A 23729-nucleotide genomic window follows, 5' to 3' on the forward strand; every position below is an offset into this window, starting at 1 on the left:
GTCCAGACCCACTCGTCTCTGGATGCTCTACATCTATAGTCCCACGGTTGAAACAGACCAGTTGTAGAACCTGGGCCGATAAACCAACAGGTCCAGAACCACACATAAAGATCTGGACCTGAATCAGATCTGGACCTGAATCAGATCTGGACCTGAACCAGATCTGGACCTGAATCAGATCTGGACCTAAATCAGATCTGGACCAGAACCAGATCTGGACCAGAACCAGATCTTGACCTGAATCAGATCTGGACCTGAATCAGATCTGGACCTTATTCTAAAAGGCTTAAAGAGCTGAAGGTTGAAGCGGTTCCAGCGTTTGGACCTTACGGTTATCTTCCCCGTTTTCAGGAGCTGGACCTCTAGAGGAGAAGGTTCTGACTCACCAGCGGTTTGCGGATTCCCAGGCGGACAGAACCAGGCGGTGCCGACTTCAGGACCTCCACGGCCTCGGCGAGGGTGAGCAGGTCCAGCTGGGTGTGGTTGACCGACACCAGCTGGTCTCCAGGAAGCAGGCCGCCATGACGCTCTGCCGAGCCTCCCGGAACCAGAGAACGGATCACCATCACGCAGCGCCCAGGGTCCAACGGGTCCTGGAGGCCCACAAGGAGAGATTAAGACACGATCCAAACAGAACCAGGAACATAATCTCTGTTCTAGAGGAACCCAAACCGCTGCATGGAGGTTCTGTTTAACCCGGACCGACTGACCGGATCAGAACCTGAATTCATCCCATCAGACTGTGGTTCTGAGTTCTGATGCCGACAGGCAGGGGGCGACAGAGACCAGAGTACAGACAACACTGTCAATAATAATAATAATAATAATAATAATAATAATAATAATAATAATAATAATAATAATAATAATAATAATGATAATAATAATAATGATAATGATGATAATGATAATAATAATAATAATAATGATAATAATAACAATAATAATAATAATAATAATGATAATAATAATAATAATAACAGTTTTATTTAATAAACGCCAGTCAGGGAACACCAGGTTTTCCACTTTACACAAATAAAGCAATAAAACATTAAAACTAGAAAAGAACTAAAGAGGCAGAGTAACACATGAGCACCAATCAGAGTGAAAAAGCTTTTCTGCAGATATTTTCAGCCGGGATTCAAACCGACACACAGTGCCAGTGTTTCTGAAACCGTGAGGAACCGTGGACTGAAGAACCGTGGACAGAGGAACCGTGGACTGAGGAACCGTGGACAGAGGAACCGTGGACTGAGGAACCGTGGACAGAGGAACCGTGGACTGAGGAACCGTGGACTGAGGAACCGTGGACTGAGGAACCGTGGACAGAGGAACCGTGGACAGAGGAACCGTGGACTGAGGAACCGTGGACTGAGGAACCGTGGACTCCTCTGTCCACATGGGGAGGATTTCTTTCATCACTGCTGAGTTGGAGAACGTGGGATGAAAGCAAAGCTTTCCTGTAAAGAACGCTGCAGGGAGGGAGATCTGGGCGTCGTCAGCAGCAAAGAACCAAGAGGAGGAGGTGAACTAAGGTCGGGCTCAGACAGAACCAGAACCCTAGGTGGTTCTGCTCTCGGCCCAATAGGTGAGATTTGGCTGATTTCCACTGAATGTCTCTGGGTCAGAGAGACACGTTCCCCCTGGTCTCCCTGGTTCCCCTCCTGGTTCCCCTCCTTAGATCTGAACCCACAGAATCTGTCATCTGACGCTTGACAACTTGGTTCTGCTCTTCTAGTGTCGGCATCAAAGGAACTTGGAGAGGAACATCTGAGCTTCAGCCTCTGGTTGATGCCTTTAAGATCATTTATGGCTGAATGAGGCAGAACCTGAGGAGGAACCTGGTACTGGACCTTCAGGTCCAGCTGGAGAACAGGTGGGTTTGCCTGTAGAAACCAGCACCAAAGTCTCCTGCTGGGTCCAGAACATAATTCTCTCCACACCTAAATGTCAGAACCATCTCCAGAACTCCTTCCTGCATCCAGAATCTTCCACCTGGATGTGAGGTTCTGGAAAGGCGTCGGCAGGTCCAGAACTCAGCTGCCAGGTTCTGAGCCGCACCGGACCGAGGTGGAACATTACTCCCACCTTCACTGGGTTCCTGGTGGTTCTGGGGTTCTGCCTCTCAGCTGCAAGCCTCTGGGACCTCAGGAGGTCCGGTCTCCGGTCCTCCCAGAACCTCCAGTGGTACGTCTCCGACCCGGCGGACCACCGGTCCCCTTCTGGAATCACTCGTCCCTGAATAAACGATTAGAACCCCTGAGCTCAGGAAGCGTTCCTTCCATGTTTCTCCCGTTCTCTGCTTGGGTCGGTTTTAATCAGGCGGCCCTGGGGGAACCAGGGGGGCCTGTTTGACCTCAGAACCTACCGGACTCATTTCACACGTCAGACCCGTTTAGGAGGCAGTCGGCAGTAACGGTTCCGTCGTTATCTGCTGAATAATAATAACGTCTCTGACCGTTTTCAGCCTCAGATTCTAAAACATGTTCCTCACTCGTCTCCTGCCGGTTCTATCTGGGGAAAAGTCAGATTTTCTGCAGAACTTTTCTGCTGCTTCCCTCTCGCTCCGTCTCTGACCACACTGAGGACCTGCAGGACCCGACCTGCCAGAACCAGAACCCTGGGCGACCCGGGCGGCCGCGGCATTAAACAGCCCGATGGGTGAATTCCCCGCTGCCGGAACCGGAGCACGGGCCGCGCTGCAGAACCCGCTCTGTGCCAAGTTTGGCGGCGGCAGAACAAAGCCGGCTGTATTTTTAGCGGCGCTGCGCGGCTCCAGGTGGCGAGGAGTCAGAACTCAAGTCCTCCTCCTACGGCATCCTGAGGAGAAACAAAGGCTGCGCAGGCAGAGCGGAGGAACAACGTAGGAGAAAACAAAGTCAAAATGTTCTCTGCCAAAAAACAGAAGAAGCTGTTTTTACCGAGGAGGAGGAGGGGGGGGGGGGGTTCTGACCTCTGAGACGCTTCAGAAGCTCCTCCTGAACTTTCAGCCTCTAAAGTTTCACTGAATAAACAAAGAAGTTTAGAAGGAAAGCAGACAGCAGCAGATTGTTGAGATGGAGCCACTGGGAGTCCATTTCCTCCATTTCCACACGGGCCAGCGTCCATTCAGCCTGCGGGCTTTGACTAGGACATTCCCAAACCGTCCTTTTTAGAGCCAATCAAAGGGGCTTTGGATCATTTGTCCTCCAGCAGAACCGGACCTTCTCCTTCAGGAGGTTCTGCTGCAGTGCTGGGTTCTTCAGGTCTGGGTGTAGATGGTGAGATGAGGTAGCCTCGTGAGACCATCCTGATCTCGCGAGCTTTCAAGGTTTCACTCGCAGATCAGTCTGGCTACTCTCCGTTAAAGAAAATTTGGAGCCGTTCACCAAACGAACGTCCAATCAGCATTGGCTTTGAGGCGGGTTGAGGTGTGACGCAACGGGAAGCGCGACAGTTCAGTCTTAAGAACATGGCGGCTTCAGCCGATGAAACTAGCGTTAGCGTGGCTATCGAGCAAGTTTTATCGGAATTACAGAGTATTTCTCCGCTGAGCTAACGAGCCTTTACTTGCAGCAGCAAGAGTAGCTTGGCTTGTGGTTGTGTTTTCGTCGTCGCTCGAATCTGATTGGTTTATTTGGCCCGTCTATCACCAACATAGGCCAATCAGCTAACCAGTATTTTCGCCCCTTCCCAAAGTTACTTCAACGGAAGGTTTCCAGATGGATATGCGGAGCAAATCTATCTGGCGGAGTCAGGTTAGAGATGAGGACCAACAAATGATGTTAAGATTATTTAGCAGGGTGTGAAAACTTTTCCAGAGGTTGGAGATCTTTTCCCTTTTAAAACAGTTTATTTTTATTTAGTCAGTTTATCGCTGTCTGATGTTAAAGTTCATTTGCTGATCAGAAACTTAAAGCTATTGCAGGTAATTCTGTTCAGAAACACTTTGTTCCACTGAGTAAACTTCCATCCTGAAAGTAGTGAATATATTATGTATCCATAAAAAGGAGGTTAAACAACTCATTCTCAGTGGAGCTGCAGGCCTGTAGTAACTCTGACCAATCCCTGCCGTTCGGTCTGAAGAGCAGGGATTAGCTCTGGTTCTGGTTCTGGTTCTGGTTCTGCCCCTCCCCGCCCTCAGGTTCTGGGGGAATCTCCTCATCTACTGGTTGCCCATCATGCATCATTCTGACGGGTTTGCTGGCTGCATATGCACACTTCTAGTGTTAATGTATCCTGTTAGCTTAGCGGCTAGCTTAGCAGTTAGCTTAGCAGTTAGCTTAGCAGCTAGCCATTCATTGTAGCTCCGCTGCTCTTACCGTAGACTTTGAACATGGCTGAGAATCACTAGAAGTGAACTGTGTTCATGTTTATGAGAAGAGGAAGATCTCAGTAGAAATAAATGAGACCAGAGAGGATTTAGGAGAAATTTTCACGTGATCCTCCTGAGGAGCAGAACCTTCTGGAAGAACTGACGTCCCTAGCTTTAATGCATGATAAACAGAAACAGGAGAAAGTAAATCAAAACCCATTTTGATTTATTTGCTGTGGTTGGGAAAATTTGATGGAAATTTAGTTTTACATTTTGAACGAGCTTTTTATTTAAACTTATTTGACAGTTTGAAAATCTGAACTGAACCCAGAAAAAAGAATTACAGCAAATTAAACACCAGCAAACAGGTCCTCTCCTACTGGGTCTGAAATACCAACATGTGATTGGCTGAAATATCAACTGGTTGATATTACCAGAATAAAAGCTTCTATAAAGAGAAGAAACTTTGATGGTTATCAAGATGTGATCTGCTGAATAAAGTGCAGACGCAGGCTGAGCTTTGTGACGCTTCCCTCTGAAGCAGAGATTTATTTTAGTGCGGTTCACTGAAACGGTTCACTGAAACGGATCACTGAAACGGTTCACTGAAACGGTTCACTGAAACGGTTCACTGAAACGGATCACTGAAACGGTTCACTGAAACGGTTCACTGAAACGGTTCACTGAAACGGATCACTGAAACGGTTCACTGAAACGGATCACTGAAACGGATCAATCTGAACCGTCTGGACCGCTGACACGCAGCGCTTCAGAACCGGTACCACCCAATGCAGCATAGTAGCGTTTTAAATGGCGCAGTACCCCGGTACCAATTAGAACCGGTATACAGAACAACCCCAGTGTGTTCTGGTTCTATGGACTGATGGATGAGCTGCAGTCATGAGGCGCCGTTCTGGTAGCCTGGCGGTTCTGACCCAGACGGCCTGCTGTCTCTCTCTCACCTGGTAATCCAGGATGCTGAAGCCGAGGCCTCTGTCTCTCTCCTTCTGCAGCTCCACCACGGTGACCTCAGGAGACCACAGAGCCAGCTCTCCATCGTCATCCTCCTCCTCCTCTTCCTCAGCCTCCTCCTCCTCCTCCTCCTGGCTGGAGCCGCTCTCCTCGCTCCTCAGCTGCTCCTCTACGGGAGAACCCTGCTTCAGACGCAGAAAGGAACGATCGGGTCAGTCTGCCAGCTGAGCAGAACTTTGGTTGGAAGCCGAGGCTGGAGGTGGGCGGTACCGGTCTGTCCTCTTCCTCCTCCTCCTCCTCCTCCTCTTCCTCCTCCTGATGGAGCCTCTCCTCTCTGAGGAGCATGGACGACAGCTTCATCTCCATCTGACAAACATCACACAGGTTAACTCTCCGGTTCTCTGGCAGAGAACCATGAATAATGGAAGGAGTTTTGGACAGAACCAGAATCTCACCTCGTCCACACTGACACGAGTGGGTTCTGCTGCCAGGCTGGGCGGAGGCGACGGTTCTGGTTCTGGTTCTGGTTCCAGCTCTGAGATCAGGTGTCTGCAGCAGACCAGAGTGAACGGAGGAGGAACCTCTTTGAGGAACGACACCGCTTCCCGCCTGGACTTCCCGTAGAGCTGAACGCCGTTCACCTTCACACAGAGCAGCAGAGTCAACCGGACCGGGCCGGCCCGATTCAAAACAAGAACCGCGGGTCGTCAGCAGCTTACCTCCAGAAGTTCATCTTCAGGCCGTAGAACTCCATGTCTGTCCACGGGGCCCCCAGGGGCCACAGAGGAGACGTAGTGATGGCCGTCAAACGAGTCCAGCTCCACGCCCAGACGCAGGATGTGGATGGGCAGCAGCTGCAGAGACAGAGCGGGTCAGAACCGGGTCAGAACCGGGTCTGAAGCTAGGAGACAGAGCGGGTCAGAACCGGGTCTGAAGCTAGGAGTCCAGCAGGAATGCTCACCTTGGAAGACTTCTGCAGCTCTTCATCGTCCTCTATGACCGGATCCAGGTTCACCACCTGCCAGAAGACACGGCATTAAAGCAGGCGGCGGGTCAGCGTCCTCTGCTGCGAGGACACGGCCTGATCCTGATCCTGATCCTGAACCTGAACCTGATCCTGAACCTGCAGACTCACCAACACCTGGTACTGAGGTCCCAGAGCCGCCTCCCACTTCGCCCGCAGGTCTGCATCAGAGGCTGCACACACACACCAACACACAGCTGAGCGACCAGGATCTCCTGGACCCGAGTCCACAGAGACCCCTCAGACTAAAGGCAGCGCCTGGTCACATCGTTTTAGGAAAGAAATTAATAAAAAACAGAGAATCTCTCTGATTCTAAGCAGGGGCGCCTCCAGGCACAGGGGTGGCCATGCCCCCCCCCCCCCCACTGGCCAGTGTCTATTGTAGTAGCGTCAGTTTAGCATTTCATCCTATCACGCACAGCCAGCAAGACAGATGCTCTTCCTTGGCTTCTATCGCACTTTTATTTGTTTCTGCCAGTATCTACTTCCCTTAGTAACTGTTTTGTTTTCCAATAAATGAATAAATGTACACCTTATTCTTAATGTAATTACGCAATAAAAATGTATTGTTGTTCAACTTAAAAAGTTTACTCTGCTATTATTGGGCTATGCACATTAGATCATTAGGAACATTCAAATTTCAGAAAACCATTACAAACCATAAGATATTAGTAGGCGTTTACTTAAGTCTTTCTGATTCTGCCTGTTTTCTACATGCAGCTTTACTACATCAGTAGAATAAAATTCTGAAATTACAGCTTTTAGTTTCAGGGCCACCCCAAGAGTTTAAGTGGCTCCATCTGGCCCCCCCTATGAAATATTTCTGGAGGCGCCACTGATTCTAAGATCTTTCTCACATTCTTAAAGCATCTCAGGCCTTCAGAGAGCGTCTAAAGTGTAAAATGTTAGGAGGAGGACTGCTAGAGCCTCAGAGAGCCTGAAGCAGGAAGATGGAGGAAACAGAGACAGCTGATTGGCTGATCCACCTGAACAGAGACAGCTGATTGGCTGATCCACCTGAACAGAGACAGCTGATGACAAGGCAGTTGGCTTTAAATGGGAAAGGGAGCAGAACCGGTAAGGTCCGGTTTCATCAGAACCGGTAAGGTCCGGTTTCATCAGAACCGGTAAGGTCCGGTTTCAAAGGTCCGGTTTCATCAGAACCTCTGTGGTTCTCAGGCGTGAACTGGTCCTCACCTGCATCTGGCGGTTCTGCGTTCTGACACCACGGTTCCTGGTTCCTCAGCAGGGAGGAGCTCCTCCTGGACGACTCCACTGAAAGACAGGAGGGACAACCATCAGGTTCTGATTCTAGACGGGTCAGAACCGATCTGCCGTTGGAACTGGAGGGGTCCGGTTCTGTTGAGGAGACCGTCTCCTGCACAGGAACACGAGCTGCTGCAGTCGGCCGTGACTTATTCACTGCGGCGCTTTGCTCCGCCCACCACGGATCAGCGCCAAGAACCCGACCATCACCAGAACCCCACCATCACCAGAACCCCACCACCACCAGAACCCCACCATCACCAGAACCCCACCACCACCAGAACCCCACCACCACCAGAACCCGACCATCACCAGAACCTCCAGGTCCACCACAGCGGTCCGTCAGAACCAAACGCTCCACCACAGCGGTCCATCAGAACCGACCTCCTCTCCATCCGTCCTCATACCTTTATCCAGGGATCTCTCCAGGCCTCTGGCTTTCTTCCGGACCAGAGTCAGAACCACCGTCTGACCCGTCTGCTTCATCACCTCCAGAACTTCATGGTTGGTCATGCCGTGGAGACTGATGTCATCCAGCTGTCAGGGGGAGAAGATGGAGAACACTGAGGACACTGAAAGCCTGTAATAAGATCCAGTCAGAGGTTCTGACCTCGTTAAAACGGGCCGCAGCCCAACAGAACCTGACAGGTCATGATACCACCTAAAAAGCCCAGGAGGACATGGAGCGGACATGTTTGGTCCACGCAGAACCTCTCTGAGCTTTAAGCAGACACAGATCCCTGAAGAAGCAGCGGTTCTGTCTGGGAAGGTTGTTTGTCAGAACCACAGTTCTGCCGGTTGTTTTCTGGACCTGGTTCTGGAGACAGAAACAGTCAGGGACTCACAGCAAGGAGTCGGTCGTGGACCCGGATGTTCCCGCTCTGGTCCGCGGCGCTGCCAGGAACCACGTGTTTGACAAACACACCAACAGCATCTGAGATCAGAGATTTACAGGGAATCAAACCAGCAACTCTCTAAAATCTCATCAGAACCAAAACCAGGACAGTTTGCTTCAGAGGCGGCAGCAGAGGGCCTTTTCTCAGTTAGCCTAGCTTTAGCTATCCTGGTTTAACGGTCACAGGCTAACTTTAGCTTCCATTTAAAGGAGCAATGAGGGAACTTCACCACTAGGGGCGCAGTGTGACGTCACTCCAAAAGATACGCTCAGTTCTTTTTTTAGTTCTTTCTAAAATGATGAATTTTTGCTCATTGCTCCTTTAATCCTGCTTTAGTTAATCCTAGTCCAGATTATCTGGATAACCGTCAGTGAGGCTGAAGCTCGTCTTATTCGCTGGCCGCTGCGTCATGTGACTTCCTGTGTGGGCGGGGCTTAGACTCCGCCCCTCCTACCTTGGCTGGTTAGCGGGTTGAAGCCCACGATGGAGATGCCCAGGCTCTGGCCGTCCTTCCTGCTGAGAGGAACCTCGTGGATCTCGTATCCCTCCAGGTCGGGCTGCAACCAGAACCAGAACCCTGAATAAACCGGGTCAAACAGAACCGTGGCGCCCACGGAACCGGAACACTGACCGTCTTGCTGAGCCGGCGCTGGGCGACAGGAGACCCGGGGGGTAAGGAGGTGACGGGGGCGGATTCAGGTAGGGGCGGAGGCAGAGAGGCAACCACGGCGGCGTCGGGAAGCGGTGGAGGTAAATTAGCGATGGGGGCGGAGTCAGGGGGCGGCGGCGCGGCGGGGGCCAACGACCTCGGCCCTCGGGGGTCCCTGGCGATGAGCATGGTCACATGACTGCCGCAGGCCTGCAGCACCTTGACGACCTGGTCGCTGGTGAGGCCGCTGGTGGGCGTCGCCCCGATGCGTAGGATGTGGTCACCTGTGCGGAGACGGCCGTCCTGATTGGACAGAGGCAGGTGGCCCAGTCAGGTTGATGCTTCAGGTGTTTATTCAGATTTATCATGTCAGAGGGAGTCAGCAGTGAGAAACTCACCCGGTCCGCCACGCTGTTGGGGATCAGCGTTCGGACGACCACGCCGGCCGTCTTCCCGCCCACGATGCCAAAGCCCAGACCGGATCCGTCGTTGGACAGCTGGATCTCCTCCACATGTCCCCACTGGGTCTGCAGCGCAGAACCCGCCGGCTGCAGAGAGCAGAACATGACCCGGTTCTGTTTCATCACCGCTGTCCACACCAGAAGAAGAACTTTCCTAAAGTTAGGATTGAAACAGCTGAAGGAGCAAAGCCTCATGGGAAGGCGTCTCAGGCAGAGAGGCGGGCGACACCCAGGACAGCCGCTCACTTAGAACAGAGGAACCCCAGACTGGATTCAAACCCAGAACCTTTTGCTGCCAGGCAGCAGTGCTAAGCCCCGCCCCCTCCGCAGCCCCGCCCCTCCGCGGCCCCGCCCCTCTGCGGCCCCGCCCCTCCGCAGCTCCGCCCCTCTGCGGCCCCGCCCCTCCGCGGCCCCGCCCTCTGCGGCCCCGCCCCTCTGCAGCCCCGCCCCCCTGCAGCCCCGCCGCTCCGCAGCCCCGCCCCTCTGCAGCCCCGCCCCTATGCGGCCCCGCCCCTCTACAGCCCCGCCCCTCCGCGGCCCCGCCCCTCCGCAGCCAGGCATTCATAACAACACGGCTTTATACAGTTTGACATCAGGGGAAACCCTGACATGGTGACATTCCCTCTGACTGCAGCGGTGTTGGTACCGGTTCTGATGAACCCGTTTACCACCGTGCTGCTGGTCCAGTGGTTCTGATCCGATGAGAATTATTTACACCGACCTGCTGGTGAGTTTCTCTGGGAGTGACTGATACCTTGATGCAGATCAGCAGCTCTTTAACTTATTTATGCCGTCTTCATGGGAGCTATCTTATCTTATCTTATTTTATCTAACGGCCTTTTTGTCTCGAGCGTCGATTAACGACGTTTCCACCTGACGCACATTTTTATCCGCAGACTTTAACGTCGTTCTTCTGATGAACTCAAATCGACGGCTAACTGTCTTTGACTCATTTTATCGAACGCTGTTTGCACGCTGGTGTCTTTATGTGGAGCTGCCTGTAAATGTTAATGTTCTCTTAATGTTCTCTTAAAACTGGTTACCTTTGTGCTGCAGAACCTCGCCTGCCTGTTCTGGGTGAATCCCTCAGACCCAACAGCACAGAACCCGCTCAGCGCCTCTAATTACGTTTAATAGCAGCAGAGCTTCACTTTTACTCCTGAAACGTGACCGAGAAGCTGCTGCAGGCGTGGAACGGCTGCTCTGAGCTGATTGGCTGCTGGCTGGCTGCACCTCTGAGCCTAGATTTAAGGCTCTGGGGCCGGGCGGTGGGGGAGGAGCTTTGAGAACGTATAGAACCAGGACCAAGCCGGGATGGAAGCAGGTTCTAACCGACTCGTTTGGTCCAGCCTGCAGCTCTGATGGAGGTGGAGGGATGATGGCTGCTCTCCTCCAGATGTTCCACCTCAGTTAACCTGAACACAGGCGGTTCTGAACAAGCTGACAGCAACAAGCTACAGAGCGGAGGAAGCCTTGATGCTGAAGCTGGACCGCCGTGCATCAACATGAAGACTCCAGCTATCAGGCTCCTCTCCTGTGGAACCAACTCCCAGTTTTGGTCCGTGAGGCAGACACCCCGTCTACTTTTAAGACTAATCTTAAAACTTTCCTTTGTGACAAAGCTTCTAGTCAGAGTGGCTCATGTTACCCTGAGCTATCTCTATAGTTATGCTGCTATAGGCTTAGGCTGCTGGAGGACATCAGGGTCTATTTCTCTCACTCTGCTGAGTTCTCCTACTGCTCTCCAATCTGCATTGTTTGTTGTTATTTCAGCTTTTAACTTTTTGTTCTCTGTCATTTTTCTCTTCATAGAAGGTACACCTGGTCTGGTGTTCTGTTAGCTGTGACATCATCAGGGGAGGCAGATCATCCTCTATTACCATCTAACATAGAAAGTACTCCTGGGTCAATGTGAGCTTCTGTGCTTTCTGTGTCTCTGCTCTGTCTTCTCTACCATAGAAAGTACTCCTGGGTCAATGTGAGCTTCTGAGCTTTCTGTGTCTCTGCTCTGTCTTCTCTACCATAGAAAGTACTCCTGGGTCAATGTGAGCTTCTGAGCTTTCTGTGTCTCTGCTCTGTCTTCTCTAACATAGAAAGTACTCCTGGGTCAATGTGAGCTTCTGAGCTTTCTGTGTCTCTGCTCTGTCTTCTCTAAGCCCCAGTGGGTGGAGGCAGATGAGCGTTCACACTGAGCCTGGTTCTGGTTCTGCTGGAGGTTCTCCTCCCTGTTAAAGGGGAGTTTTCCTCTCCACTGTCGCTTCATGCATGCTCAGTATGAGGGATTGCTGCAAAGCCATCAACAATGCAGACGACTGTCCACTGTGGCTCTACGCTCTTTCAGGAGGAGTGAATGCTGCTTGGAGAGACTTGATGCAACCTGCTGGGTTTCCTTAGAGAGGAAACTTTCTCACCAACCTGGAGGATCTGATGGAGTCTGACTTTAGAAACAGACTTGAAATGATTTTATGTTAATTGGAGCTATAGAAATAAAAGTGAACAGAGGAGGAACTATATGGGAGAACGTGGACAGGAAAAAGGACTGAGGGGAAAATGAGCAGAACCGGGTTATTAATGGGAGCGACGATCAGCCGTGATGATTTGGGTCATTATCACACAGAATTACACTGTCCCTCTTGTTTGGTCTCCTCCTCCTGGACGTGGGCCATGTTCTGCATACCGGGCCCCTGACCCGCCTGCTGTTGTTTTATTCATGTCCCGTTCAGATTGAGGTCACGTTTAATGGAGCTGCAGGCAGGAAAACACGACTCTGCCTGCAGCTTTACAGCCGCTGTCCAGCCCGGCGGCTTCAGGTGAGTCCGACCTGCCGGGCCGTGGCTGCCGGTCCGGTTTCTCTGCCGCTACCTGGAGCCAGCAGCTGTAAAACGTCTCCCATAAAGTCGCTGTTAATCTGCGAGTCTCAGATGATTTTACAGCTTCTGTCTATTTAGTGGATATTACGGCAGGTTCTGGACTGATTTATGGGTGTTCTTAAAGCAGAGAGAACAGAACCCTGCAGAAGCCTTAAAATAAATGAACCTGAGCAGAAAGTCCATTAAAAACTTCACCAACTCTGGAGTCAGAACCACATAAATCAAGAGGAACGCTCCGGTTTCACAGCTTTTCATGGTGAACCGCAGAATTTTCCCTCCAGCTGATGTTTTTATGCTGATGATGCTGTGTTTGACCCAACCAGGCCCGGCTTAGTCAAACGTTCTGTTAGAAGCAGAACCTGAAGGTTCCTTTCCCTCTGGTTACTGTCACCATCATCATCATCACCATCATCATCATCATCATCATCATCCTCGGCTGGCCTTTATGTCCAGATCGATGGTCCAGTTCTCCGCCATGGTGAACACCAGATCTGCAGTCATTGCTTCTCTGACATGTTCTCACAGTTGGAACGTCTTTATTGGAGCAGACAGAGACTGGGGCCAAAATAAAAGCTCAAATTCTATCTTACCAAATACAATTAATCAATGTTTTCCTCCTTTTTGTTTCACAAACAGAAATCATTTTAAAAACTTATTGGCTTTATGTCAAGCAGCTGGTCTGGGAGTTGACCTGAATTCAGCTAAATCCACGCTGTGGAGCAAGATGGCCGCCCTGCTGCTGTAAACGATGAAGATGTGATGTTAGGCAGAGATGTGAGAACAGGCTTAAATTAGGACATGTAGAGATTAAAGGGCCTCGTCTGATGCTGAGAAACCTTCCTCTATAATATTTAACATTTCTCTGAACTTAGATCCAGTGCCACCAGCGGGTCAGAGAACAGGAAGGGCGGCTTCTGCTGCTGTGACCCGTAGACCTCAGACAGAAGCCGGTCTGGCCGAGCACGCCTTCCTTATCTGAACACGGGGAACAGAGACGCTGGATTTGTTCCTCTGACCTCCGGATCATTTTTAGGACTCGTGTTTTTTAGTCGTTCTCTGACCAGTTTGCTCCACAGGAGGAAACACCTGCAGAACCCTGGAGGTTCTGGCCCGCCTGCAGTAGCAGCCGGAACCAGCTGTGCTGCAGCCTGCTGCTATCTAAGGGCCGGGTTCTGATAGACTGGGCCGAGGTTCTGATCCATAACCGGGTTACAGTGCAGAGAGCAGCAGATAAGGATCCCAGCAGAACCGCTGATCAGACAGGAAATCTACACCTGAGGCTCAGGATGAGGACCATAAATGTGAATAAACGCCCCCCCCCCCCCCCCCCGGTGTGGGACTCGTCCCTCACGTCTCCTCATGTCTCCGTCCATCGATCGTCCTCTGGGCCTGAACAGGTCGTCAGCAGCGCCGCCGCTAACTTCATTTCCTCTGAGGTCGTGGAGACGCCGCCGTCAATGTCAGCGGCCTCACAGCTGCTCACAGACAGGAGGTCTCACTCTGAGGAGAAGCAGAGGCGCGGCCTCAGAGTGAGACCTCCTGGACGCCGTCTGAGGGACCTGCTGCTGACCTGATGGATTTGAGCAGGACGACGTTTTCTGGAGGCAGACCTTCAGCGCCTCTCCTTCCTCCCACCGTGGAAACGCACCTTTCCCCAGGTGACCCGACTCTCCCTCACCTGAGCTTTGTTGTGCCAGGATATTAAGACCATGATGAGGGAATGAATGAAGTCAGATTGAACTCTGAACGTGTACCATGGGGAAGGAAAATGCTTTTTAAGCAAAGACTTTCCCCACAGCCTCCAAGGATCCGCCTCCCAGCAGCAGCAGCAGACCTGCTGTAAAGCCACAGATAAAAGGTCAGAGCACTTCTGACCAGACCCTCACTTCTCTCAGACCACTTCTTCCTGGAGCCAGGACAAAGCTACTGCTTCTTCACCTTCTTCTGCCTGGGTCAAAGGAGGAGAGACGCTGGCTGGAGAACAGCTAGCACTATGCGGGCCTCAAGGACCCAAAAGCCCACCAACTGCACAGAACAGGCGTTGTACTGCCTGCTTCGATGGAGTGACAAAGGGGGGGGGGGGGGGGGGTCCTGACTGAATCTGGAGATTCATCACTCCGATCGAAGCCAAGTTGCTCTCTGACTTCTGAGCAACCAGCCATGAAGTAAAAAAAGCTGAAACAGCTTTGTTTATTTTTGTCAGCTGTTGCAGGAAAGCGGAGCCGAGACGACGGATCGGTCGCCTTCCCTCAGCAGACAAGCTGAGAGATCAGAGACGCTGCAGGGCCTCCAAGCTGCCCGACCACGCTGCCGGCTAGCCCATAGCTGCCGGCTAGCCCATAGCTGCCGGCTAGCCCATAGCTGCCGGCTAGCCCATAGCTGCATGGCTAGCCCATAGCTGCCGGCTAGCCCATAGCTGCCGGCTAGCCCATAGCTGCATGGCTAGCCCATAGCTGCCGGCTAGCCCATAGCTGCCGGCTAGCCCATAGCTGCCTGGCTAGCCCATAGCTGCCTGGCTAGCCCATAGCTGCCTGGCTAGCCCATAGCTGCCTGGCTAGCCCATAGCTGCATGGCTAGCCCATAGCTGCCGGCTAGCCCATAGCTGCATGGCTAGCCCATAGCTGCCGGCTAGCCCATAGCTGCCGGGCTAGCCCATAGCTGCATGGCTAGCCCATAGCTGCCGGCTAGCCCATAGCTGCCGGCTAGCCCATAGCTGCCTGGCTAGCCCATAGCTGCCTGGCTAGCCCATAGCTGCCTGGCTAGCCCATAGCTGCCGGCTAGCCCATAGCTGCCTGGCTAGCCCATAGCTGCCTGGCTAGCCCATAGCTGCATGGCTAGCCCATAGCTGCATGGCTAGCCCATAGCTGCCGGCTAGCCCATAGCTGCATGGCTAGCCCATAGCTGCCGGCTAGCCCATAGCTGCCGGCTAGCCCATAGCTGCATGGCTGCAGGCTGCTGCTGAACAGACCAACCATTTTCTCTGCTTCTCAGTGCTTCCTTCCTTAGATGGCCAAAGTGGACCGACTCACACGGTCATTTGGAAATGTTTGTGTAATGCGTTACATGAAGTTTTCAACAAAGAGCTAACGGTAGCTCATTGCTAGCATTCGGTTCCATGGCATCGCTGATATGATTCGAGTGTGTTTTTATGGTTATAACAAAGGTTATCTCCACATACACTGATTGTATATTAATGTTTATGTCATCCAGCTCACTCATTATGGCTAAAAATAAAGCTGAGGTCTTTAAAGTTAGTGCTAAAAATCCGCTAGCCAAAACGCTATTAGCTTCTGGTAATTTCTGATTTCCAGTTTTTCAAATACGGTCGTTTGGAGCATAAAGCTTGCTTCGTTTCGCTCCGCCATCGTTCGACAGTGCTATGAGCTTTATTACAGCATTAATATGGAACATTAATGTCGATTTAAAGGCGTTTTGTATAACTTTAGGATTAGCCGGTTTTAGCGACCGATGGCTACAGCGACCCCTAGCCTTCTTGAGGTAGAATTGCATTGATAAAATTAAATGTCCCTAAAGTAAATGATTTTACTGAGCAAATCATTCTTTAAAATGTTATTTCCCCAAATAATGTTTTGTGTAACTCAGGGTTTGCATTGTGAACGGGTTGAAACACACAAATGTTCTAAATTAGTTAAGCTAATTTAACTCCATCCCATGTTCTTTAAGTCAGATCTGCAGTGAAACAGGAATCACTGAATCATTCTGATGATGATGATCAACCATTTTATTCTGTCTTTTGTTTCTTTTGTGTGTAAATAGTTCCTTAGCTCCTTTTTATCTTCATTCTGATTAGAAGTTAAGTTTCACAGCCTAGCAGAGGATTTATTTATTGTAATATTATGTTAATTCAGATAAACAGCATTCTATAGTGATGTTTATTTATTTCTGTTAATAAATTCTTGAGCTTGAAGAGAAGTTGTCACTCATTTATTCTACATGTGTGCAGAGTTTGCTGTTAAAAGATCACCAAATTATTCCTTTCATCTATTGTCCTGATATCAGCTGATTGGCTGATATTCACCTAACAGAGTTCATTTATTAAACATTAAATAACTTTAAACACGTGTAATTGCGCAACGGCTTCTTTAAACATTTCAGAACCAGACTGATGGATCCAGGTTCTGTGAAACCCTCCTAGACTTCCTCTGCACCCAAATGACCCAGAGTGCTGTTCCAGAACCGGGTTTTGGACCGGCGACCTCTCACCCCCCGCACCGCCTGGAGCAACGCTAAAGACAGAACCAGAACCCAGCACTAAAGAACTAAAGAGGTTCTGCAGCCTCACCCTGCTGACTGGACCCGGGTCGGGCTGCCGGTTCTGGGCCACCACCAGCTCCACGGTGTCTCCGGGCTGCTGCAGGAGGCTGAGGGCCCGCTGGTGGCTCAGGCCCGGTTCTAGAGGGCTGCCGTTGATCACCAGGATCTGGTCCCGCTCATGCAGACGCCCGTCCCTGCAACAGAACCCGGTCAGAACCAGTCCAGGACCAGAGGTCCGAGGAGGCAACAAACAACAGAAGGATAAAATGACGTCTGGTTCTGAACGCAGAGGAGCACCGAGGTAAACGGGTCAGGCAGGACGGACACAGAACATCCGGACCTGGGGCAGAACTGGGTCGGGTGGTTCTGATCGGACTGGCTGTGTTGGACCAGCCCTTCTGGTTCTGTGTAGTCAGGCTGGGTCAGTGGGCTTTGTTGGACTCGGTTGGGTCCAGAACCCTTCCGGATCCGTGCCGGGCTCTGGCTCCGGGTCAGAACCGACCAACGGACCTGTGGTGGAGGCCTACAGGTGTGTGGGGTCACCTGTGAGCGACTCCTCCGGGCTGGATGTTCTTGACGAAGACGCCGTGGCTGCTGCTTCCTGCCGGGTTCAGCCCGACCACGCTGAAGCCCAGCCCACCAGAACCGGGCCGGGTCAGGCTGATCCGCTCCGTGGGTCGGCCCTGCGGACACAGCCGGGTCAGTGATGCTCATCGGACCCACCTGAGCGTGCGCCGCGGCTCCGCCTACCTTTGCTGCCGCCAGGATCCACCTGTGCAGGCGGTCGCTGGGGGGCGGAGCCTCAGGGACCAGCGGAGACGCGCCATTGGTCAGGACGGAGGAGCTGGACGGGTCGGCGCCGCTCAGGATCAGCTGACCGCGTCTGGAGAAGCTGAAGTCTGTGTGGGCATCAGGAGGCGTGCTGCTGAGCTGCAGGACAAGAACAGAACCAGAACCAGAACCTGGGATTAGGCCCTCCATCCATGTTGCCTCAGGAGGTCCAAACGGGTCCGGCAAACTCTAGAACCGCCTCCTCTACCAGTACAGTAGGTACTGGGTTCTGGAGAACCCAGTACCTACTGTACTGGGTTCTCCAGAACCCAGTACAGTAGGTACTGGGTTCTGGAGCCACGCTGAGAAGGTTCTGGACCATAAGTCAATCAAAACATCAGGGAACAAAGACAGGTCACATCAGAACCGGTCCTTCCTGTTGGTCCATTTGGGCTGAACTACATCTGAGCTGCTGGTCTGGTCAGAACCAAGTGGACCTCTCAGGTCTGAATCAGTTCTACCAGAACCAGAACCGGCCCGCTTTGGGCCCGTTTCTGCTGGAGGCTCCTGGGGAGCGGCCCGCTCCTCACCAGGAGGAGCAGAGGAGGCGCGGCAGCGAGCTGCAGCCCATCTGGGCCGGGCTGAACCAGCAGGACCGACCCATTTCATCAGCGCCGGGACGCCGCATATCAAAGGCTGATGGATCCACGCCTCCGGCGCCGCTCTGACCTTGGCAGCACTTAGAGGATGAAGCGCCGCTCGCCGCCATTAAACTAATCTGGCTGCTGCCGGTTACGGTGCAGGCGGAGCTTAAGGGGCGGAGCTGAGGGGCGGATCTGAGGGGGCGGAGCTGAGGGGGCGGGGCTGACGGTCCACGGCGCCGCCTGGTTCTGCTGGTTCTGGTAGGAGGTGAGACGGGAGCAGCTGACCCGCTCAGAGGAGGCCAGCGTCTCTCCAGCCTCCGTTAAACTTCCAGGTGAACCTGCGGCGCCAGCAGAACCTCTGAGCTGGAATATTTACAGACAGAAGTTCTGGGAGTCCAGAACCAGAACCAGAACCAGAACCAAACTGTGGGTTGTGAAACGCTCACCAGCTGCAGGAATTAATGCAACAGCCTGGAAACAGGCAGACAGGTGAAGCAGAGAGCAAAGCATGCAGGGAGCACAGGTGAGCCGTCACCTGGTCCTGGTTCTGGGCGGAGCGGGCTCACCTGGTTCTGGACAGAGCGGGCTCACCTGGTCCTGGGTCTGGACGGAGCGGGCTCACCTGGTTCTGGTTCTGTACGGAGCGGACTCACCTGGTTCTGGTTCTGGGCGGAGCGGGCTCACCTGGTTCTGGTTCTGTACGGAGCGGACTCACCTGGTTCTGGGCGGAGCGGACTCACCTGGTTCTGGTTCTGGGCGGAGCGGACTCACCTGGTTCTGGTTCTGTACGGAGCGGACTCACCTGGTTCTGGTTCTGGGCGGAGCGGGCTCACCTGGTTCTGGATGGAGCGGGCTCACCTGGTTCTGGTTCTGGACAGAGCGGGCTCACCTGGTTCTGGTTCTGGACAGAGCGGGCTCACCTGGTTCTGGAGCTGGACAGAGCGGGCTCACCTGGTTCTGGTTCTGGGCGGAGCGGACTCACCTGGTTCTGGTTCTGGACAGAGCGGGCTCACCTGGTTCTGGTTCTGGACGGAGCGGACTCACCTGGTTCTGGTTCTGGACAGAGCGGGCTCACCTGGTTCTGGTTCTGGGCGGAGCGGACTCACCTGGTTCTGGTTCTGGGCGGAGCGGGCTCACCTGGTTCTGGTTCTGGTTCTGGACAGAGCAGACTCACCTGGTTCTGGTTCTGGGCGGAGCGGGCTCACCTGGTTCTGGTTCTGGACAGAGCGGGCTCACCTGGTTCTGGTTCTGGACAGAGCGGGCTCACCTGGTTCTGGAGCTGGACAGAGCGGGCTCACCTGGTTCTGGTTCTGGACAGAGCGGGCTCACCTGGTTCTGGAGCTGGACAGAGCGGGCTCACCTGGTTCTGGTTCTGGACAGAGCGGGCTCACCTGGTTCTGGACAGAGCGGGCTCACCTGGTTCTGGTTCTGGACGGAGCGGACTCACCTGGTTCTGGTTCTGGACGGAGCGGACTCACCTGGTTCTGGTTCTGGACAGAGCGGGCTCACCTGGTTCTGGACAGAGCGGACTCACCTGGTTCTGGTTCTGGACAGAGCGGGCTCACCTGGTTCTGGAGCTGCCTGATGGAGTACTGCAGGGTGAGGGCGTGGCAGAAGAGCGGGCTCTGCAGCGTCTGCCGCAGGTTCCCCAGAGTGTCGCTGTGGGTCCATTCCTCCTTCTGGACCAGTTTGGACTGCAGGCGGTCCAGAGCCTCCAGAACCTGCTGGCGCTCCACAGAGGACACTGAAACACAGACATGAGAGCGTGGACGGAACCACGACCCAAAGTGCTTTCAGATGCTGTTTTTAAACATCTTTGGTGGTTCTGCTGTGGCACTGAATGTTAAAAATCAACCAGAACCCAACAGAACCTTTGTTGTTCAGGAGCAATGTGCTTATCTGAGGGACCAGAACCCAGAACCCACAGAACCGGCTCCCAACAGAAGGGGAGGACTCACCTGCCGGGACGTTCTCCAACATGGTGGTCCTGGGTCCGCCTGAAGACATGAATGAAAATAGTTTAAATCCAAAAGGTTCTGAGCGTTCCACCGGGTCAGAACCACCACCAGCACCACGCTAAACTTAGCATGTTAGAGGAAAACTCATTAGTGGAAAATGGACCAGAGGGACGACCCGGTCAGGTCCGGTCCAACTTCCTGTGACCCGTCTAAAACGTTAATGATGGTTCTAAAGGAACGGCTCGGTGAGACATGAAGGTCCAAACAGAACCACGCGGTTCTCCAGCACCGAGCTGGACCTGTCCTACCTGCAGGTGTCCTCTCACCTGTCCTACCTGCAGGTGTCCACTCACCTATCCTACCTGCAGGTGTCCTCTCACCTGTCTTACCTGCAGGTGTCCTCTCACCTGTCTTACCTGCAGGTGTCCACTCACCTATCTCACCTGTCTTACCTGCAGGTGTCCTCTCACCTGTCTTACCTGCAGGTGTCCACTCACCTATCTCACCTGTCTTACCTGCAGGTGTCCACTCACCTGTCCTACCTGCAGGTGTCCTCTCACCTGTCCTACCTGCAGGTGTCCTCTCACCTATCTCACCTGTCCTACCTGCAGGTGTCCTCTCACCTGTCATACCTGCAGGTGTCCACTCACCTATCTCACCTGTCATACCTGCAGGTGTCCACTCACCTGTCCTACCTGCAGGTGTCCTCTCACCTGTCTTACCTGCAGGTGTCATCTCACCTGTCCTACCTGCAGGTGTACTTTCACCTGTCTTACCTGGAGGTGTCCTCTCACCTGTCCTACCTGCAGGTGTCCTCTCACCTGTCCTACCTGTAGGTGTCCTCTCACCTGTCCTACCTGTAGGTGTCCTCTCACCTATCTCACCTGTCCTACCTGCAGGTGTCCACTCACCTGTCTTACCTGCAGGTGTCCACTCACCTGTCTTACCTGCAAGTGTCCACTCACCTGTCCCACCTGCAGGTGTCCTCTCACCTGTCTCACCTGTAGGTGTCCTCTCACCTGTCTCACCTGTCCCACCTGCAGGTGTCCTCTCACCTGTCCCACCTGCAGGTGTCCTCTCACCTGTCCCACCTGCAGGTGTCCTCTCACCTGTCCCACCTGTAGGTGTCCTCTCACCTGTCCAACCTGCAGGTGTCCTCTCACCTGTCTCACCTGTCCAAACACTCCCACAGAACTGTATTGCTGAGCCAGCACTTTGTATTTCCTCTCTACCCGCAGTGGAAAATATGAACGTACGGTCTCAGTGCGCATGCGCAATGCGAATCTAACAGTTTCGGTGCTCAGGTGACAAAGCCGCAGGTAACAGTCAGAACCGAACCGGTCTGACATCTGCAGCTGCACACCTGGTCATTCACCCCACAGCACAGCACCCCCACCCCTGAGAAAGACCCGGTCACACCTGAGCTCACCTGAGAGGAACCAGGAAGTGGGAGCGCGGCTCCGAGGGGCGCGGTCAGAGCAAATCTGCTGTTTGATCAGTTAACCGCAGATTATTAGCGACCCTGAAGCCGCCAGGTGGTTCTCAGAGGCTCAGGTGAACTTCCCACAGGTGAACCAAGTGCGTCAAACTTTACAGACAGGTAAAACAACAACGGTGTAAACACCTGGACCCAAAACGCCTTGGCTCAGCGACAGGGCGGCCCGCAGAGAACGTAAACAGGTTCTGTTCAGCCGAACCAAGTCACGCCGACAGACGGAACCAACAAACCAACTGATCCAGAACAACCCAGACGGTGCGAAGCTAAACTGCTAACTCTGCCGACCTCATCGGATCGGAACCAGAACTCACCTCTTCGGCGTCAGAGCGACCCACAAACACGGAACCGAACCGCCTACGCTCCACTGGGTCCACACACAGCTAGGAAACCATCCGGAACTGGTCCACAACTCACTTTAACTGGATGCAGTTTGGACCCAGTGTCGCTGTTAGGATGCCTTCAAGTCCCGTCGGAAACCACAGCTGCTGCTGCTGCTTTTTCGTGATTTGAGCGGGGGTGGGAACTTTTAGGCCACACGGGGTTCGGTTCTTCAAATCCACTCTGACGTCATCATGTTGCTCTTAGGATCTTAGATGAATTTAAAAAGTTATAAGTTTATTGTTTTGACTTCTAACTATAGGTGGATTTTAGGATGAAACACGCTTTATAAATAAAACTGATTAATTGTAGGAATATATTCGTTGTTTATAAGCTAAAAAAATCTAAGCTAAACATAGGATAACGCAAACTTTAAAATCATAAAGGTATGTTTGAATAAAATAATAAAAAGAATGGATAAATTATTTTGGTAGTTTGTAAAAAAAATTCTCCAGTATTTCTGCTTCATACATAAATATAAAACGAATAAAATGACTGCTGTTTTATATGTAAAAATCAAAGAAATATATTTTATGAATGAATATTAAAGTGTATAAATTACATACATTTTCTGTACAACCTACGAAGCATGTTTGTTTATTTATAATAAAAAGTATAATACTAGTCAGGTCTCTGCTGTTTTCATGAATAGAAAATAAAATCTATAATGATATTGGGTGTTTTAATTTCTTAAAAGTTATTAATAGAACTGTATTATTTAGTTTGTAGACAAAAGACATAAAACTAAAAGTGTCCTTTGTGGCTGCTGATGGCCCCTGCTGGCCAGGGGCCCCAGAAACACGCTGGAGGTGTTCATGAATGGCCCTCCTGTGGAAACATGTTTGGGACGTCTGAACTTCCTGTAAGGAGCAGAGACTGAGAACTTTTTCTGTGGTTCCTGCAGGAACTGGGTTCCTCCTCCTGAGAAGAACAGCGAAGTATGAAACACAACCGTCTGACCCATTTAGGCCCCGCTCGCTTCACCTCAAAGACCCAATCTGAGCCAGGCTGCTGTGAAGAAAACATTTCAATAAAATTAGTTAAATATTGAAAAGGTGAGAAAATGGTTATGGAACCTGCTTAGAACCTGGTAGAACCTTTGTCTGGTTCTGATCCTGTCTCCCTGAAAGAGACCAGTCAGTGAAAGCTGTTTTCTTGGTTCCTTCAGATTTCAGATCAGGAAAACCTGAAATCTGAGGACGATCTGCTGCCTTCAGGGTCTCGGCTGAAGAGGAGAGGTGGAAACAGGCAGAATTCTTCCCAGAGGTCCACCTGCTCATTATTGAGAACCAGCTGAGGACCACAGGAGGAACCTCAGCATCACACAGACCTCCGTTTCTCTAGAAATAGCAGCAAACTGGGGTTCTGAGGCTTAGAGACTTAGACAACTTTATTTGTCATTTTGTATGCACAGAACGAAATTTCATTGCATACAGCTTGTAAATCGCAGTAAAATTAAATTACTGTATAGGGTAAAGCAGTGATTTAAAAGTAAACAATTTAAATGTAGACAATGCAGGAGAAGTCATAGCAGAATTTTAACTGACGTCCGTTCTAACATCTACAGCAGAACCAGAGTTTTTAATCCTGCCTGTTCTCAAGGAAAATCTACATTCCAACCTTGAACCCGCTCAAGTGTTTAAAAAGCTGTTTGTGTGGAGGAACAGGTCTTTGTGGACCTGCTCGGTCTGTGCTTGGTCAACACATGGACCTAAAACCTTCACTGAAATTAAAACTTTATTAATAAGCTACACTTGGCGCAGGATCACTGAG

General features: G+C 51.9%; 1 protein-coding gene across 1 annotated transcript in view; it reads right to left on the reverse strand.

Annotated features, from left to right (window-relative positions):
• patj (PATJ crumbs cell polarity complex component) overlaps positions 1-22064 on the reverse strand; it is a 61557-nt gene extending 39493 nt beyond the window's left edge. The window contains exons 1-19 of the mRNA XM_036131984.1: positions 21890-22064; positions 20081-20119; positions 19688-19866; positions 17458-17637; positions 17251-17390; positions 16736-16901; positions 9500-9649; positions 9084-9404; positions 8907-9009; positions 8402-8490; positions 7964-8093; positions 7488-7565; positions 6402-6463; positions 6228-6284; positions 5986-6120; positions 5722-5907; positions 5537-5632; positions 5257-5451; positions 387-593 (exon numbers count right to left, since the gene is read on the reverse strand). Of these exons, the coding sequence (XP_035987877.1) occupies positions 387-593; positions 5257-5451; positions 5537-5632; positions 5722-5907; positions 5986-6120; positions 6228-6284; positions 6402-6463; positions 7488-7565; positions 7964-8093; positions 8402-8490; positions 8907-9009; positions 9084-9404; positions 9500-9649; positions 16736-16901; positions 17251-17390; positions 17458-17637; positions 19688-19866; positions 20081-20102 (2496 nt within the window). The 5' untranslated portion in view covers positions 20103-20119; positions 21890-22064. The remainder of the gene's footprint in view (positions 1-386; positions 594-5256; positions 5452-5536; positions 5633-5721; positions 5908-5985; positions 6121-6227; positions 6285-6401; positions 6464-7487; positions 7566-7963; positions 8094-8401; positions 8491-8906; positions 9010-9083; positions 9405-9499; positions 9650-16735; positions 16902-17250; positions 17391-17457; positions 17638-19687; positions 19867-20080; positions 20120-21889) is intronic.
• Between the last annotated feature and the right edge of the window lie 1665 nt (positions 22065-23729).

The sequence above is a fragment of the Fundulus heteroclitus genome, unplaced genomic scaffold (genome assembly GCF_011125445.2).
Source record: "Fundulus heteroclitus isolate FHET01 unplaced genomic scaffold, MU-UCD_Fhet_4.1 scaffold_46, whole genome shotgun sequence".
In the NCBI taxonomy this organism is placed as follows: domain Eukaryota; kingdom Metazoa; phylum Chordata; class Actinopteri; order Cyprinodontiformes; family Fundulidae; genus Fundulus; species Fundulus heteroclitus.